We start from the raw sequence: 19,105 nt of genomic DNA on the forward strand, positions 1-19,105 counted from the left end.
TTTTCTTATAAGAAACAAAGCTACAGGGGCACCTGGGTGGCGCAGTCGGTTAAGCGTCCGACTTCAGCCAGGTCACAATCTCGCGGTCCGTGGGTTCGAGCCCCGCGTCAGGCTCTGGGCTGATGGCTCAGAGCCTGGAGCCTGTTTCCGATTCTGTGTCTCCCTCTCTCCCTGCCCCTCCCCCGTTCATGCTCTGTCTCTCTCTGTCCCAAAAATAAATAAAAACGTTGAAAAAATAAAAATAAAAAAAAAAAAGAAACAAAGCTACAAGACCACATGCCAAAAAATCCCAAAGAATCATTATCATCATACTAGATAACCAATTTGACAACTGGATAACCAGACAAAATCATACTAGAATAAAAGTTAAGCAAAATGATCAGGTTCAAAATTTACAAGAGATTATAGTAATCTTATACATCATTAATAATACCCAGTTGGAAAACATACTGGAAAAGAGACTGCATTCACCAAAAAAAAAAAAAAAAAAATGCATAACACATTTAAGAATACTTAGGAATAAATTTAACAATAGATATATAGGAACTTTACATTGAAAACCACAGAAACTTTTGAAGAGGCACAGAATTTTTTTGCTGGGGAGTTGGCTGGGAGTGGAGACATGACACACATTAAAAAAAAAAAATCCAACAAGGAGGGGTGCCTGGGTGGCTATTTCAGTTAAGTGTCTGACTCTTGATTTCAGCTCAGGTCATGATCTCACAGTTGGTGAGTTTGAGCCCCACATCAGGCTCTGTGCTGACAGCATGGAGCCTGCTAGGGATTCTCTCTCCCTCTCTGCCCCTGCCCTGAGTGCTCTTTCTCTCTCTCTCTCTCTCTTAAAATAAATAAACAAACAAACAAGTTTTTAAAAATCCAACAAGGATAATATAACCTTAACAGATATGAGACTCTACCAAAAAGCAACAATATTACAATAGTATGAGATGGAAAAATATATCTGTGGAATAAAATGGAGTTCAGATGTACATACATACACACACACACACACACACTTAATAATTGGCAACATAAGCTTTCTAAAACAAAGGGAAGGAGAATTATTTAACAAAAAGTATAGTAACAACTAGGCAGTTGTTTCGGGAGGAAAAAAAAAAAGTTGAATTCACCCTTGCCCCTAAACAAAACTGATATTGGTGGAAGTGTTAACTATTTTTAAAAATCAAATTATAAGAAAGCCAGCAGAATATCAAAATGATTTATCTGGTCTGTGGAAAAATTGTAAATTTCTCAGCTTTGGGGTAAAAGAAGAAGAAAAAATCACAAAAGACTGAAAGATTCTGATATACTGAAGTGTAAAACTTCTATACACTAAGACGGTAAAGTAAAAAGGACTGGGGAAAATATTTGCATCAAAGATGACAGATGAGAGCCTAGGATCTATGACCCACAGGATTCCAAATTTATGAGAAAAACATCAAGACCCCAATAATAAATGGGCAAAGACTAGGTACAGACAATCTCACAGGTGAAACAAACACATGGGAAAATATTTATTGGGGTCAGTGGTTAAAAAAAAAAAAAGCAAAATCATAAAACAACAAAACTTTGAGACACCATCGTATGCCCACTAAAATAGCAGAGTTTTTAAATTTTCACATGAAATTGGTTAATCCTTCTTTGCTGGTGCCGCTGTAACTTGGTACAATTTTACAAACCATAACCTTTGATCCATGAAGCCAATCTTGAGCGACATATGTATGGTATGTAACATATGTCAGTAAAGCTATCACCCAAAAATGCTTTATTCATTATCTATAATAGCAAAAAGCTGGACACATCATGAAAGTTTAATATTAGAGGAATGTTTTTAATCTCCGTTTTGGTAGAGTCCACAAACATTTATTATGCACCTATTTTGTCAGGATCAGTAAGACAGCAACTGAGGGATGGGTGGGGGGTTATGCAACTGAAAAGTCATTTTAAATCATGAGTAGTTGTCTAAGGTGGTGGTATTATAGCTCTTTATGTTTTAAAAAACTTTCTTTAATGTTGTTATACTGTTTCATAATTACCGTTTTGGAAACCCATACTGGATGCAGTTAGGTGCAGTCTGAAAGCTTTTACTCACCCAATGCTATATATTTTCTTCCCTTCCTACTTAATAGCTCAGGTGGTTCAAAGTTTTCCATGCACAGGTCTCAGATCCCACCCAAAACAGGTCAAAATGCAATACCAAACAAACCTTCGTATACCACCTACACCTAATCCAGTCCCCTGCCATAAGCAGGCACTCCTTTTTGTGTGTTCTGCCTGTATCAAGCCATAACCAACTATGGGTGACACTTGGAGCAGGGGCCTTTTCAGGTCTGAGCCCTTTTCTCCACATTCGATTCCATCCGAGCCCTGCAGCCCAACAACCTTCAGAAGAGGGTGAGCGGATCAACGTCCGTCCACAAAAACGTTCTGACAGACCACATGGCGGACATGGGTCCTACACCTGGACCAGAGGAGGCGTGCGAAGCCTCAGGCCAGCCTGGCTCGTGGGGAGCTGAGGAACCAGGACAGTCACCCTCTGCGAGGGAAGACACGATTACAAGCTGAAGGCAGTGCTTAAGACGGGCTAATTGTGAGAAGCCGCCCAGGGAGGGTGCCGACTGAGGGATGCTCACAGGAGGCTTCTCGGATGGGGGCCTCCGACAGGAGAGGGGCTCTTGGGGAGGGGTCCGGGCACAGGCCGGGTCCGGGCCTCGGGCGGCGTTCGGGGTGCGACACAGCCCCGGCCGACCAGGCCGCGGCGCCCCGCCCTTTCCCGGGACGCCGGCCGGCCCGGGGCGGGGAGCGGGCGGGCGAGCGGGCGCTTACAGGTCGGTGCCGAGCCGCGTGAAGCCGGAGTTGAGCGAGGCCCGGGCTATCCGGCGCCAGAGCAGGTCGCAGCTGGTGAAGCGCCGCAGCCAGCGGCACACCTGCGCCAGGCGGCCGAGGGCCCGCATGTCCAGGTAGGAGCAGATGAGCAGCAGCAGCTCCTCCGGCAGGCGCAAGAGCGCGGGCCCCGCAGCGGGGCGGCCGGCCGGCTCCCGGGCCGCCGCCTCCTCCTCGGTCGCCGCCGCCATGGCCTCCCCCGCCGCCCCAGCCCCCGCGATGCAGCCCCAAGCCTGAGCCCCTCGTCCCTGTGCTCTCCCCGGCCTGGCGTCCTCCCGCCGCCCAGGCCTGACCCTCCATTCCTCCTTCTTGCCATCACCTCTTCCTCTGGCCTCCTTCCCCGCCCCTGCGCTGCCCGCATCTCTGCGTACGATCCTTCTCTCCCTTTCCTCCACGCTTCCGCAGCCCTCTCCTTCCTCCCCCGGGCCTGCGCTAGCTCCCGCCTCGGCCCCCAGCCCCGCAGCCTCCTTCGCCTTCTGCGGCCCGGGATTCCCTTCCGCCCCGCTTCCTCTTCCGCCTTGCCCCGCTCCCGCTTTTCCCTTCCCCTTCCCCTTCCTTCGCTTCCCCCTCGCGACCCTCCCTTCCTGCAGTTTCCTCGCCTCCCCGCCCTCGCCCTCGCCGGGCCCGCAGTTCCCGGGCGGCCCCGGATGGCCCTGGCTGCCCATGAGCGGCCGCGGGCCCGGCCCGACGCAGAGCCGAGCCGGAGCCGCCGCCGCAGCCGCCCCGGGAGGAGGCGACACCATGTCGGACCGGGTCACATGGGGGCGGCGCGGGCCGAGGCCTGGACCCGCCCCTCACACCCGCGGCCCGTGGAGCCGCTGCGGGGTGCGGGCCGGCCCGGGGAGCAGACCCCCTCCCCCATCGGCCTAGCCGCCGAGAGCGCTGGGTGGAATCACATGCATCCACTCGTATGGCATGTGAGGCCCTCCAAGGGCCAGCGAAGGCCCCAAGAAGAGCTTCCGCCTTCCATGAACCTGCCTGTTTGGAGGCTCTGCCCTCAAGAAGCATCCGTTTGGGTGGCCTCCCCTCCCTGGGAGCCATCCTCTTCCTTGAGCGACGCCTCCTTTCCACAGGCCACCTGCCACTGCCCCTGCCCCGTGAAACCGTAGCCCTGGAACTTGGCACTTTCCTTAGCCCTGGTCCTCCTGCAGGGTAGGAACCGGGTCCTGACAGTGAGTTGGGATTTTAGATCCTGAGTCCATAACTCCCCAGCCATGTTATCAGGAAATGGCAAAGCTAGGGCTTCTTACTAGTCACGGCAAAAGTGCAAGTGGATTCTGCCAAGGTCACCCAGGAGTCCTTCCCCCACACCACCCACTCTTGTGGGTGAATTCCATTCACAAGGGCACCAATCTGAAGGGAGAGCTAAGAAAAACCAACTAAAGTCTAGAAATGCTCTCTGACATGACCCACGCTAGTCACGTGTGGCTATTGGGCATTTAAAATGTGGCTAGTCCAAATTGAGGTGTGGTGTATGAAATAGACACCAGATTTTGAAGACTTCTAGGAGAACAAGAATGAATTATCTCGATACTTTTATATTACATGTTGAACTGATGACATTTTGGACACATTGGGTAAATAAAATGTATTTTAATGTAACTACTAGGTAACTTAAATTTTTTTTTTTCAACGTTTATTTATTTTTGGGACAGAGAGAGACAGAGCATGAACGGGGGAGGGGCAGAGAGAGAGGGAGACACAGAATCGGAAACAGGCTCCAGGCTCTGAGCCATCAGCCCAGAGCCCGACGCGGGGCTCAAACTCACTGACCGCGAGATCGTGACCTGGCTGAAGTCGGACGCTTAACCGACTGCCACCCAGGCGCCCCAGGTAACTTAAAATTATTCATGTGACTTGCATTTGTGGCCCCAATTGTTTTTCTTTCTTCTTTTTTTAATTTTTTTTTTTAATGTTTATTTATTTTTGAAGGAGAGAGAGGCAGAGCAGGAGCAGGGGGAGAGCAGAGTAAGAGGGAGACACAGAATCCGAAACAGGCTCCAGGCTCTGAGTTGTCCACACAGAGGGGGCTCGAACCCACAAACTATGAGATCATGACCTTAGCCGAAGATGGAGGCTTAACCAACCGAGCCACCCAAGTGCACCCCCCCCCCAATTGTTTTTCTATAGCACAGCACTGGGCTAGGCCGCCAAGATTTGGGAGGGAGGAAGATGACTATCCCTGTATATCCTGTACCCCAAATCCTGTTTCATTTTGTATTTACGTCTTAAGACCCATTTTCAGGGAGCAAGAATGAATGAGAAATCATTCAATTATTCAATACCTAGGATAGCCAAGGGAGACCTAGGAAAGCTACTACATTGCATTATGGTGCTGCAGAAGCATCATGTAACAAGGTCAGACCGGAATCTGGCTCTGCCCTAGAATTACTTTTTGATCTTAGCAAAACAACAACAAAAAACCCCACCTATCTTGGCCTTTTAGTGTTCTCAGTTTATAGTGGAGATAATGCCTCTGCCTTACTTTCGAGGGATAAATGAGATGATCCCTGTAAAATGCTTTGAACTCCTCTAAGAAAATTCTCAATAATAGTTACAGGTCAAATCCTGTTACAAAAAAATACCCTTACAAAAAAAAAAAAAAATACAACAAAGGCTTTGTGTTGAAAAGATTCCCAAACTCCAACCAGTGGTTTACTTCATAAAAGAAATATTTGATATGACGTTTCAGTACAACTAAGGAATTTAGACCATCTCTTAAAGATCATTATAGAGAAATTTATTTATTCACAGGTTAGAAGGCTATTGAGGTAGGAATGCTGCAAATTGAGGTAATGACATCAACTCAACATTTATTGATTTTGCTACATTTGTGTACTGTGAGCCACTGTGGAAGGAAGACCCAGATGAATACAGCATATGGTTCCTACATTTTGTGTTCAGAATTGTGTTAGACGTGTTTGTAACTTCTTACTCTTTAACTATTTTTTAACCATTCTTCTGTAAAGCTGAGAGTTTTTCCACATGACCTAGTTTTTATGGGAGTATTAAAGGCGCAAAAAATTATTTCATTAACCCAACATAAGTCAGTGTTAAAATCCACCCTCACACAAACGTAACTTACTCTTCACCCTATGTTACCTTTATTGATGGAGAAATTAAACTATCACTTAAAAACATTAAGTCACCCTCTTTCACATCCAAGCTAGAGATCAAGTGAGCTGTTTGAACTGGAATTTATGGTGTAATGATTTATCATACATACATACATACATACATACATAAAAGCCAAAGTTACTCAGTATGGAGAAAGGCAAAGCCAAAATGGGAAATGGGCACATAATCTGTTACGTGGTGGTAATGTGTACCCCTAAAATCCTGAGCATAAAAAAACAAGAAACAAAAAAACAAAAAACTATAGACTTAGCTCAGAGAGGTAGCTAGATGTTTTACTCTCAAAATTTTGGGGTGGTGCGGGGGGTACTGAATACTTTTTAAAAAATCAACTATAGCTGAAAGATGGGTTTATAATGAAAGTAAATGAGTGTGGAGCCTATTTGGGATTCTCTCTCTCTCTCTGTCTCTGTCTCTCTCTCTCTGTGCCCCTATGTGTGCATGCTCTCTCTCTCTCGCTCTTGCTCTCTCGCTCTCTCTAAAAAATAAAAAAAAATAAAGAGGATTTTTAAGATATAAATCTCTGTGTGTATGTCCATGTAAGTGACGTGCAGAGTAGCAATTATTGCTGTGATAGGTAGAACATAACGTATGCTTAGGTTTGTAAAAACACTAGAATTGTGTGTTCAGTCCATTCTCATACACATAGGTAGCAGTTTCAGACAGGAGCCCATGTACCCACTGGTGAAGCACTCAGAGCCCCAATCTTTAACTTTAGGAGTGGGCAAATTTAACAGGGAAATTAATCTGAGATGAATTAGAAAGAGATTATTTTGTGAATGACAGTTTTCAATGTCAAACACTGGCTCAGATGCTCACCATTATTCCTGTATAATAAGAGCTTATATTTATTAAACACTATCAAGCACTATTATAAGAGCTTTCCGTGTATTGTCTTATTCCTATCAACAGTCACATGAGGAAGATGCTGTGAACCCAGTTTTTTGCAGGAGATGAGACTGAGGCCTGTGGTCACATGGTTCCTAAGTGCCAGTCTACCCCCAAAGCTATACTCTGAACCATGCCTATGCCATACACAGCAGAAAATGACATAAGGCATTGAATTCAGGGTCCTCTAAGATCCCTTGCAACTGATAAAGACACACTTAATAATATTATACTTTACCTCTGACCATCAAGCAGTTCTGGTTTCTAAGTAAAAACTGCTTCTAAGCATTAAAGTAGCTCCTTTCATATCTTCATTATTTTTTTTATTTAAATAATTGTTTTAAGTTTATTTATTTTGAGAGAGAGAGCACAAGAAGTGGAGGGGCAGAGAGAGAGAATCTCAAGCAGGCTCTGCAGGGTCAGCATAGAGCCTGATGTGGGGCATGAACCCACAAAACTGTGAGATCATCACCTGAGCCAAAATCAAGAGTAGGATGCTTAACCAACTGAGCCACCCAGGCACCCCTCAGTTATTTTTTAAGAGTTAACTATGTGGACCAACAACCTCTTAGTGATATTCATAGTCTTTTTGCAAAACTTCAAAGGGATTTGTAGGAACTAATCTATCCTGCAAAAAGAACATTTAACCAAAGCTTAATAATTTGCTTCATTTTCTTCTGTTAAATATAAGTAATGATGTATGTATGGCATATATTACAGGAGCCTTTTTTGTAAATTTATCCTTATTTGTAAATTTGCAAACAGATTTTGTGAAGTGATGTTAATAATGGTTATTTCTATGCCATATGATCTAGTAATTCCACTACTGGGTATTTACCCAAAGGAAATAAAACACTAATTTGAAAAGATATATGTATCCCTATGTTTATTTCACCATTATTTACAGTAGCCAAGATATGGAAACAACCTGAGTGTCCATCAATAGATGAAGGAATAAGGAAGATGTGGTGTATGTACACACACACACACAGAGGAATATTATGTAGTCATAAAAAAGGATGAGATGATACCATTTGCAACACCATGGGTGGACCTAGAGGGTATTATGCTAAGTGAAATAAGACTGAGGGAGACAAATACCATATGATTTCACTCTGAAATCTGAAAAACAAATGAATAAACAAAAAGTAGAATCAGACCTATAAATACAGAGAACAAACTGATAGTTGCCAGAGGGGGTTGGGGAGGGAGTTGGGCAAAATGGGTGAAGGAGAGTGGGAGACACAGGAATGCGGTGAGTAAGTCACAGGAATAAAAGGCACAGCATAGAGAATATAGCCAATGACATTGGAATAGCGCTGTATGATGACAGATGGTAGCAACAATTGTGTGAGCACAGCACAACGTACAAAGAAGTCAAATCGGTATGTTGTACACCCAAAATTAAGGTAACATTATGTGTCAAAAAGTTTTTTGGAAAAATAATGGTTATTTCTAGGTAATAGAATCTTTGGATTTTACTTTGTACTTTTTTGTAGTTCTTGATTTTTTAATAAGAAGCACATATCACCTTTACAAAATCAACAAAGTCTCTCAAAAAGAACAATCACAGGGGCGCCTGGGTGGCGCAGTCGGTTGAGCGTCCGACTTCAGCCAGGTCACGATCTCGCGGTCCGTGAGTTCGAGCCCCGCGTCGGGCTCTGAGCTGATGGCTCGGAGCCCGGAGCCTGTTTCCGATTCTGTGTCTCCCTCTCTCTCTGCCCCTCCCCCGTTCATGCTCTGTCTCTCTCTGTCCCAAAAATAAAATTAAAAACGTTGAAAAAAAAATTAAAAAAAAAAAAAAAGAACAATCACATTGTCATGAGTCCAAACACATCGTGCAAAAAGAAAGTTGGGGATTTGAAGCCTAGATTATTGCCAGAGTTTTTAACTAGCCACCTAAGTTTCATTAAACTTTATTTATCCCACTTAAAAATGTGTATCATGTACAAGTAAAAGGACAAATTAGAGTATTAGAAAAAAGAGGCCCAACAGTGAATACTATATCTAGAAACATGTGAACATCTCATAAATAGAAGAGTGGAGCCTAAAGTTTTGTTTTCAGGAATCATATATCATGTTGGTAGGTTTGTATTCTGCTATCATGTTAGACATACCACCAAGATCTTCTGTTTTTTTTTATGAATCCACTGCCTTTGTCATATTCAAAGATAAAATGTTTTTATTTCATATGAAACAATTTAAAGCACTGTTTAAAAATAGGGGCGCCAGTCGGTTAAGCATCCGACTCCGGCTCAGGTCATGATCTTGAGGTTCGTGAGTTCAAGCCTCACATTGGGCTCTGTGCTGACAGCTCAGAGCCTGGAGCCCATTTCGGAATCTGCGTCCCCCTCTCTCTCTGCCCCTCCCCTGCTCATGCTTTGTCTCTCTCTCCTTCAAAAATAAATAAACATTTAAAAACATTTTTTAAATAGTTACTTTATGGAAAAAAAAAAAAACAGAAGGAAATATGACCAAATGTTAGAAATGGATGCCTATGAGAGGCAGAATCATGGATAGTTCTTTTTGCCGTTGCTTTACACTTTTCTGCATCTTCTAAGTTTTCTGCAGTGAACATGTATTATAGAAATAATCAGTTTTTTAAAAATCCTAGTTTATACCTAAATGTAAGAAATAATTAAATTAGTTCATTTGATATTTTTAGAAATTTTTTTAATGTTTACTTAGTTTTGAGAGAGAGTGAGTGAGTGAGTAAGTGAGTGAGAGAAGGGTAGAAAGAGAGAGACACAGGGGCGCCTGGGTGGCGCAGTCGGTTGAGCGTCCGACTTCAGCCAGGTCACGATCTCGCGGTCCGGGAGTTCGAGCCCCGCGTCGGGCTCTGGGCTGATGGCTCAGAGCCTGGAGCCTGTTTCCGATTCTGTGTCTCCCTCTCTCTCTGCCCCTCCCCCGTTCATGCTCTGTCTCTCTCTGTCCCAAAAATAAATAAACGTTGAAAAAAAAATTAAAAAAAAAAAAAAAGAAAGAGAGAGACACAGAATCCAAAGCAGGGTCCAGGCACTGAGCTGTCAGCACAGAGCCCGACACAAGGCTTGAACTCAGAAACTGCGAGATCATGACCTCAGCGGAAGTTAGATGCTTAACCTACTGAGCCACCCAGGCGCCTCCATTTTAATATTTTAATATTAGTTCATTTTAATACTAAAGTTCATTTTACACATCACTCATGCAGAAGAATTCCTAATAATTTGTGTTATACTTCACCTTCACCAAGGCAAAGCATAACTCTAACCCACACCCACTCCTAAAGTGAGGGCTGCACATAGGGATTCCTTCTAAAGAGTACAATATGGAAAGGCAAGGGAGAGTAACTTTACAGTGGAGAAAGCTGACAAACACTATTTCAGCCAGGTGATCAAGGTCAACATCAACAGTGATCAGTCATGTTGATAGTAGTTACCCTTGATATATCTTGATGAAAATGGTACTTTACCTCTATGGCCTTCCTCCCCAAAACCTATAATCCCAGTCTAATAATGAAAAAAAAAATCAGACAAATTCCAATTGACAGACGTTCTACAAAATACCTGACCAGTGCTCCTCAAAAATGTCAAGACCATCAAAAATAAGGGATGTCCGAGAGATTGTCACAGCCAGGAGGAGCCAAAGGAGACATGACAACTAGATGTAATGTGCTATCCTGGAGACAAAAAAAAAGAGGACATTAGATAAAAACTAAGGAATTCTGATCAGCCCATTAATTGTTACAAATGCATAACACTACTGTAAGATGTTGATAATGGGAACATACGGGAACTCTCTCTACTGGCATCACAATTTTTCTGTAAATCTAAGTCTGTTCTACAATATAAAACGGGTGTTTTTTTTTTTTAGTTCATTTTAGCCTTTTGTGACTCTTACAGAAAATCTTTGCAAAAATCATAATGCATGTGAAGGCAGTGTGTTTCCTGAATTATAGAGACTCGTGATAGGAAATGCTATCCTGTCACCAGAAATGCGAAAGAAAGAAAGAAAGAAAGAAAGAAAGAAAGAAAGAAAGAAAGAAAGAAAGAAAGAAAGAAAGAGAAAGAAAAAGAAAAACTAGGGGCGCCTAGGTGGCTCACTTGGTTAAGCATCTGACTCTTCATTTTTGCTTAGGTCATGATCTCACAGTTTGGGAGTTCAAGCCCCGTGCAGGGCTCTGCACTGACATCAGAGCCTACTTGGGATGCCCCCCCCACCTCTCTCTCTGCCCCTTCCCTGCTTGCATGCTCTCCCTCTCTCAAAATAAATAAACTTTGTTTAAAAAAAAAAAAAGAAAAACTAATGTCCCATAGGTTATCTCAAACAAAAACCTCTAGTCACCCAAATTAATAGCTGTACCAGGATTCATTTTCCAGAAGAAAAGATGTCATTCCAAGATACTGTCCTGACTTTACATTGCGAGAAAATAGACATTGGCAAGCACCAATTTTTATAGAAATGATATATATGAATTGAAATATATAGAATGTAGGGGGCACCTGGGTGGCTCAATTGGTTGAGTGTCCAACCCTTGATTTCAGCTCAGGTCATGATCCCAGGGTCATGAGATGGAGCCCTGTGGGGCTCCACATTGAGGATAGAGCCTGCTTAAGATTCTCTCTCTCTCTCTCTCTCTCTCTCTCTCTCTCTCTCTCTCTCTCTCTCCCCCCCCCCTTCCCTCTGCCCCTCTCTCCCACTCACACGCCCTCCCTCTCTCTCTCAAATTTAATAAATAAGGGGCACCTGAGTGGTTCAGTGGGTTAAGCATCCAACTTCGGCTCAGGTCGTGAACTCTCTGTTCATGAGATCAAACCCCACATCAGCCTCCGGGCTGACAGCTCAGAGCCTGGAGCCTGCTTCAGATTCTGTGTCTCCCTCTCTCTCTGTTCCTCCCCCCTCGTGCTCTGTCTCTCTCTCTCAAAAATAAATAAAGATTTAAAAAGAAAAATTTTGGGGGCGCCTGGGTGGCACAGTCGGTTAAGCGTCCAACTTCAGCCAGGTCACGATCTCACGGTCCGTGAGTTCGAGCCCCGCGTCAGGCTCTGGGCTGATGGCTCAGAGCCTGGAGCCTGTTTCCAATTCTGTGTCTCCCTCTCTCTCTGCCCCTCCCCCGTTCATGCTCTGTCTCTCTCTGTCCCAAAAATAAATAAACGTTGAAAAAAAAATTAAAAAAAAAATAAATAAAATAAAAAAATAAAAAGAAAAATTTTTTAAACTGTTTAAATAATAAAATAAGTAAAATATAAATCTACACAGATATATATAAAATGTAAGGACTCCGTGTCAGTGGCGGGTTGAAGAGTAAGTAAAGGGCTTAGCAGGATACAAATATAAAACATAACTATGGAGAAGAGAAAACAGATTTTCAGATTTGCCAGTTAAGTCATGCTACCATTAGTTTGTCTGAGATAGCCTTCTTCATGTCAATAGGTGATGTTCAAAGATACTTAGAATGAAATAGAGAATATACCATCAGCATTAGGATAAGATAAACTCCTGTGTTGCCACATGGCATCAGAACTTGTGATTTTTCTGATCTCTGTCAGCAGGAAGACTCATTTGGCAAAAGTGGAAGATGGAAGATATAAACCTTGAAGATGAAGGAAACCACAAAAATCTTGTGAAATTTTCATGATCAACTAGGGATTTTTTTAAATAAATATATACTTACAAACACATATGCATACAAACATACACAGACAAATAAAAATAAGGTCATCATTAAGATAGAATACATACAAACATGATCTTAGGAGTTCTCTTCCAGTAAAAGAGTGATAGTTAAGCTCTAGAAAAAAATTAACTTAAGTATCTTCAGTACTTCTAGAAGAAAGTGCCAGGTCAAATATAAAATTCTTGGGGCACCTGGGTGGCTCAGTCTGACTTCGACTCAGGTCATGATCTCACGGTCTGTGAGTTTGAGCCCCGCGTGGGGCCTGGAGCCTGCTTCGGATTCTGTGTCTCCCTCTCCTCTGCCCCTTGCCTGTTCATGCTCTGTCTCTCTGTCTCTCAAAAATAAATAAACATTTTTTTTAAATTTTAAAGAAAAGTTAAAATAAAATAAAATTCTTATATCTGATTCTATAATTATTTCTATTTAAGAACACCTAACATCAAGCAAATTTTTTCATCTGAGACATTCATTACCCTGAGTGAAACCACAGGATATAATTTATTTACCTTGTCCTAGGTTTGGGGTCTGTTAAAAATGAGAAAAACACAAAAAGTAACTTTTCTGGAGTACCATTCAATTGCATTATTTTGAACAGATGGTGGGTTGTGTTCAGTTGCTAAATATGAACAAAGTTTGGATGTGAATGGAATAAGGATAGGTCTTCTTTAATTTTTTTGGCTTTTACTTTAGTAAAAAAAAAAAAATGCGTATATACACACCCATACTCATATGCTACTAAACAGCAGTTATGACCTTTGTACCAAAATCGTACTGTTCTCCTTTGAAAACCTGTGTCACTGCTTCTTAAAAATTATGTATTCTATATAATGTGCCTTTTCTCCTTTCTATAGCAGCTGTTTCAAACACAAACGCAGAGATGAATGAGGAAAATCCCCTACATTTAAAATCCACCATGGCGAGAAAAGCAGGAAGAGGGCCAAGCTAGCCCCTGGGGATTTTCCCAGGTTCAGTAGATTGACCTGGAAACAAGGAGTACAGATTGAGCTCTTCTTCCTTGAGCGGCACAAGCACTGGTCAGAGAAGTTTCCAAACACATGGAGCTTAGTGAGACCACCTGCTCCTAACACAGGACAATGGCTACTAGACCACCAACTCTGTTGCTTCGAGTCAACACCAGCTCTCCTTTACAACAGATGACAGGCTTTCTGCCAGAGGAGTCTGCCGGTGAAACAGCGAGCAAAGAGAGGCTAAACTTTACATGTGCAATAGAAGCTCATAAATTAGGAACCAAATGGACAGATGAAAAAAACTGAAATTGAACGAGGTCGGGCAGTAGAAGCAAACAATACTCACAGGGATATCAGCTCCGGCAAGGCAGAGCTAAGAGTTCAAATCCTCACTTGACAAGGGCATGAGACTCCAAATGCCACAGAGGCCCCAATATGCCCAGGTTCTCACGCATGCCGTCAGCATGACCAGTCTCAGTGGAGGCGTGGCACAACCCAGGGGATCTAATCTATAACCTCCCAAGATCTTCATCTCTTAGACGACTCAACAATAGGAAAGGAGTCGCAACAGTCAGGCCCCATAGCTTGCTTTGCCCTCCCCAAAGAACTGAGGTCAACTAGAAGTTCCAATTTCCCTGAAGTCATGTATGAGATAGCATGTCAAATTGGTTTTCAATTAAAAGTATATAAGAAAATGTTTAATAATATTTCATAGGTTAAGGGAATTAAAGTTAATACCAGCTGCTGGAAGGAAATTCTCAATACAGAATCCTACGTTAACCCATATAGGAAAGTCAATGAAAAATGGAATTTTAAATTTTTAAGCAGGTAGGTCACGACACAGTCCAGGCGGGATCCATGATGAGACTGAGAGGAAATAATTCAAAAAATAATTCAAAGTCTTGGCACCACATAACTGCCATAATTCTGCTTGTTTGTCTGTTTGTTTTTTTGAAAACTATAAACCCACATCCCTTTGGGTAATTGTTTCAGTTTTTAAATGTTTAGAAAACAAAATTTTAAAACTTGTTCAAGAGCCCTCCGGGTTACAATTCAGTCACTTATTTACGGTACCTAGGATAGAGTCACAGACACAACCTGTGAGGAAAGAAGCCACGATTAGAGAATAGAAGCGTTTGGAACAGATGTATTCCAAACTGTTTAAATAAACCATGGAACACCTGTAGAATAGGATACTAAGCAACTGTGAGAAAGAATGAGGAAGACCATGCGCACTGCTATAGAACGATCTCTAATATACATTAAGGGGAAAAGCAAGCCACAGAAGAGTGTATATCATACGTTGCCATTTGCAGGGGAAACTACATGTGTGTGCTTTGACTTTTGTACGCCAAAGATCTCTGGAGAGATACACGCCAAAGATCTCTGGAGAGATACACAAAAACCTAGCACCAAGGTCTGCTTCTAAGAAGGGGAACTGGGTGCCATGCTATTTTATACCTTTTGAATTTTTAACTCTTAACTATTTGTATGTATCATCTATCAAACAACAAGCTTTACCTCTAAAAAAGGGGCACTCTTAAAAAAGTGAAAGAGCATTTTCAAACATGTTTTGGGCAAATGGGAGAGGCCATAATGAAAGAAATTGCCATTATTTTGCAATAGAGAGCTATAGCTGACAAGCGGGAGGGGGAATGTGCAATCTGTTCACTGGATGTCAGAAGATAGATCAAAACGAATACCCAGACTGTGAAAATATGGTTAATTACTGACAGAAGGAAAAACCATAAAGTCCATCCCATTGCATTTAAGTGAGCAGTGATACGTCAAGGAAAAGGGACTAAATAGGAAGAAAATACTGGAGTTCAACCAAAAATATAAAGAGAAAGAAAATATAAAGAGAAAGAAAATCATTTGTGAAATACAGTTTCAGAATGTTGTAATATCACAGTAAAATGTATAAAGAAATTTTCAAATGAACTCTGTCAGATCCTGAAATCAGTAAAACAATTTCACTTTCTTAAAATACTTCCACAAACACACCCCTAAAGCACACACACATTCAGACACATGCTGAAAGCAGCCTGTGGGACCATTAGGACAATTCTGGACTTTATGGCTATTTCTTTTTTACGGGTCATTCTTTGCATTTTTACTGCCCTAAATTTACCTCTTAAGTCACAGCAATGCAGATTGAGCTTGCTTTCTTCTTTAGTTTTGTTTCCAACCAAATCTTTTGTACATTTCTGGAATTTAAGCCACCTCAGTTACCGCTACTTATCTATAACACCATTGCTTTGAGGGATTAAAGCAGGTTTCTTGTAATACACTTAGATCAAGAGTTATCTGAGTTGAGAAGAATATCCTGTTTGAGTTGGGGATGGGGACTCTTTTTTTATTTTTATTTTTTATTTATTTTTTTTGATCTTGAGTTGTTTTGATTTCCCCTGAGAGCCGTAATCTTCAGCAAGTGATATTTTTTAAAAAGCCCCCAACACACCACAAAACATTCCAAGTGATTTTAACTCCTGAATGAGGTTGGGCTACCTGAGTGATTCTCTCTCTTCTCTTCTTTGGCAGAAAGGATTAGAAACCTCCACAGAACTTGCTCTCTATTAAAGTGGAGTGCTGTGCATTCATTGGCAAGAGGTGAATTGTTTTCAGATTACATGTGAAAGAGTGTGTGTGTTTCTTTCCCACATCAAAGACTTGGATGGAGGCAGTTCTGAGTATTGCCAGGGATGCAAGAATTGGTGCTAAAGTGATTAACAAAATTGCTTTCCTGCAAAAGAAGCACAAAACATTACCTAGGGATTAGAGGAGGAGAGGGCAAGATTAAAGGTGATGTTGAATTTTGGGTGGAATATCTTATCCATCTTTTTCAAATCATGCTTCAAGGATTCTGCAGCCCCTCCTCGGGGAAACCTGAGCAAATCAAGGTCTTGCTTTCTCAAATTTTGTACACAGGGGCTCCGACAGGGTAAAATTAAAACTACTAACATAAGCAGTGCTCACTCGTGACCTCCACATCTTCATCTCACACTACAAATATATTTGGATTTGGGATGGATTTTACTCAGCACACACCAACGACTCCGGTGATCAAAGATTCTTTCATTTGTAATTGGTACGTGTATCCACCTGTTGGATTTAAACGATAGTGTTTTGTAGAGTTTCTGGAGTTGTCTGGTTTTAGCAAATCTTGACCTGATTAGTATAGCATCCCTTGGAAAACCTACTTTCCCAGTGAAATCTCCATCTAGCCAAAATGTGAAAAACACAAACCAAACCAAAATAATAATAATAATAGGACCTATATTCCAAATAGTGAAGGAAAGATAATAATCATGCAGTAAACCTCACAATTACTAGTTTAGGAAATTATTTTAAAGGGTATCTCTAAAATGCCCTGTGACATTCTTTGTCATGTAGCATTTTTTTGATCTATTCTAAAAACTGAATTTAGGCCACCCTTCCTCCAAGAAGTCTCCTGACTTTGGTCTCCTAATCAGAGACAGGCAGAAACATATAGGTACATGTAACTGTTCCAGTGTGAATAAACTTTTCTTCCTCTTTGCTTTCTTCCTTTAAAACATTAAGCCCCCAGAAGGAATGACACACATATCTGGATAGGTGGGGAAAACGTAAAGTTGAGTGCAATTGCAAAATAAATAAATTCGAAGCAATACATACAGTATGATGCCATTCATGAGAAAAGTTAACACAAAAAACAGTATCTTAACTCTTGAGGGAGCATATGTATGTATAGAAAAGTACAAAAAAGAGAACAGAATTATCAATCTTAAACTCATGCTGGTGGCTGCCTCTGGGAAGGAAGGTGGGAAATGAGATTGGGGGTCGTGGTTAAAGAAAATTTTAGCAACATCTATAACATTTATTTCTTTTAAAGGGAAAAAATCCCATTAAGCTAAGATGATTCACTTAGGCATAGTTAGGGGATGTGAACAGTCATTGAAATTGTTACCTAAACACACAGCAGAGGTTTGAGATCTCATCTTTGTCCTCTTCTGTTTTTTTCGTTTTCTTGGTCAGACACAACTTATGTCTCACTTCCTTTACAACAACAATAAAACCTGTTCCAGATTGATTAAATAATTCAGAAGAGTTGTTATCTTCTCTTTTCCCACAATAACATCATCCTCCCAAATTTACGTGCCATGGTGATGGAACTTGATCTCTGCAGGTGTTCTGTAAAGAGGGTGACACACTGTGAGTCCTCAGTAAAGAGAATAAATAAATGAATAGATAAATAAGCACAATTTGCTTGCCACCCCGCAAGCAAGAGTTTGTGGGTGTTTTCATTTTGAAAAGTTGTTTCTCAAGGTTGCCTGTGTGACTTCTTCGCTTTCAGGAACGTGTTGAGAACAATCATTTTTTATCTGTCTTTCCCTCGGGGTCCCGTAAGGTCACTGGACATAAGATAGCTGTGAAATTTGACATTGTTCCAATTTAAATGCTTTACTCCAGCAAGTGCAAGACTGTGGGCGCGTCGGTGCGGGGATTGCCACGGCCAGGCCGGTGCTGAGACTCGCCAGCCCTCCAGGCTTCAAAGCCTGCCATCCTTGATCTCACTAAAGAATGTTTTTGAATTCTGTGTCCATCTAGTGGTTGCCTGCAAAGATCTACTTGGCTTTTTCTTTCTTCCTTTTCTTTCACACTTGATCAGTGAGATTCTGTTTGTGATGGGGGTTTTGCCCCCCTTGGTCTTTAATTCTTTCACAGGTGGTTTCAAAGTGTCTATCCTCAGCCACTGCTTTCTATAAACAAGCAGGAATTCATGAACCCCAGTTACTGATGGCTCTCCTCACAGAGCAATTCTTCTCTCACTTTGAAAATGAACTGTTTTGTGGACAGTAAAGTACAGTTCTTTTTCACAGATGAGATTAGAGACTGGAGGGGAGACTAAAGGGAGGGGAGGTTTTTTTCTTTTCCTTTTTTTTTTTTTTTAACTGGAGAGTCTTTTCATTGTAACTTATTTTAGCAAATGCAAGAACTTTACTTATTTTACACTCAGTTGCAACTTCAGTTAAAGATGACAAGGTGCTAAGTGAAGGGTGCTGGCAACTGCTGATTTCCTCATCGATCCCATCGTCTCCAGCATCCCAAGTATAAGGGTAGGAGTTGAAGATCCGGTGGTTACAGGAGCTAATATGGTTGCACATCCAAGGAATCAAATGATCTCAGTTCCATTGGAGAATTCTGATGTGCTACAGGGGTGGCCATATCTAGCATCACTTCCTCCCCTCTGTGGGCTGAAGAGTCTGTCCCCGAGCCTCAGTTCCTCTGCTTTGAGGTTTTAGATGTAGTTCAGTGCTTATCTGTAGCAGCCGTTGGTCACAATGGTTTTCACATGGATCCTGAAAGTTGGGGAGCTCATGGATTTATACTATTCTGAATTTTGTGAGAAAAAAATAATGGAGGCCAAGTTTCCCAACACATTAACAGTGAAAGAGCATATATGTGTCTTGGGCCAGCCACTCTGGCCTCTAGGAAGATGGGGACACACACTGAATTAAAGTCACTGCCTTCGTTCCAGCTCAAATTAAAACAACAGATATTTTTAATATTTTAAAATACTCTTTCTCTTTATAAA

General features: G+C 41.9%; 1 protein-coding gene and 2 long non-coding RNA genes across 17 annotated transcripts in view; 2 read left to right on the forward strand and 1 right to left on the reverse strand.

The window, feature by feature from the left end:
• The window catches only part of FBXW4 (F-box and WD repeat domain containing 4), an 88,228-nt gene extending 77,677 nt beyond the window's left edge, over window positions 1–10,551 (reverse strand). For 4 of the 15 annotated variants that reach the window (XM_045040590.1, XM_045040592.1, XM_045040589.1 and 1 more), the window contains exon 1: window positions 2,827–3,751. In XM_045040590.1, the coding sequence (XP_044896525.1) occupies window positions 2,827–3,626 (800 nt within the window). In that variant the 5' untranslated portion in view covers window positions 3,627–3,751. Of the gene's footprint in view, window positions 1–2,826; window positions 3,768–10,451 lie in introns of those variants that run through there. The other 11 variants (XM_045040593.1, XR_006587253.1, XR_006587251.1 and 8 more) reach the window with 9 other exon arrangements.
• LOC109492656 lies at window positions 2,822–17,765 on the forward strand. The gene is made up of 2 exons (XR_002736907.2): window positions 2,822–2,960; window positions 13,414–17,765. It is a non-coding gene; the product is annotated as an uncharacterized LOC109492656 (long non-coding RNA).
• Window positions 4,657–7,775, forward strand: LOC123380889. The gene is made up of 2 exons (XR_006587257.1): window positions 4,657–4,716; window positions 5,638–7,775. It is a non-coding gene; the product is annotated as an uncharacterized LOC123380889 (long non-coding RNA).
• Window positions 17,766–19,105: the final 1,340 nt, after the last annotated feature.

This window comes from Felis catus, chromosome D2 (assembly GCF_018350175.1).
Source record: "Felis catus isolate Fca126 chromosome D2, F.catus_Fca126_mat1.0, whole genome shotgun sequence".
Classification (NCBI taxonomy): Eukaryota; Metazoa; Chordata; class Mammalia; order Carnivora; family Felidae; genus Felis; species Felis catus.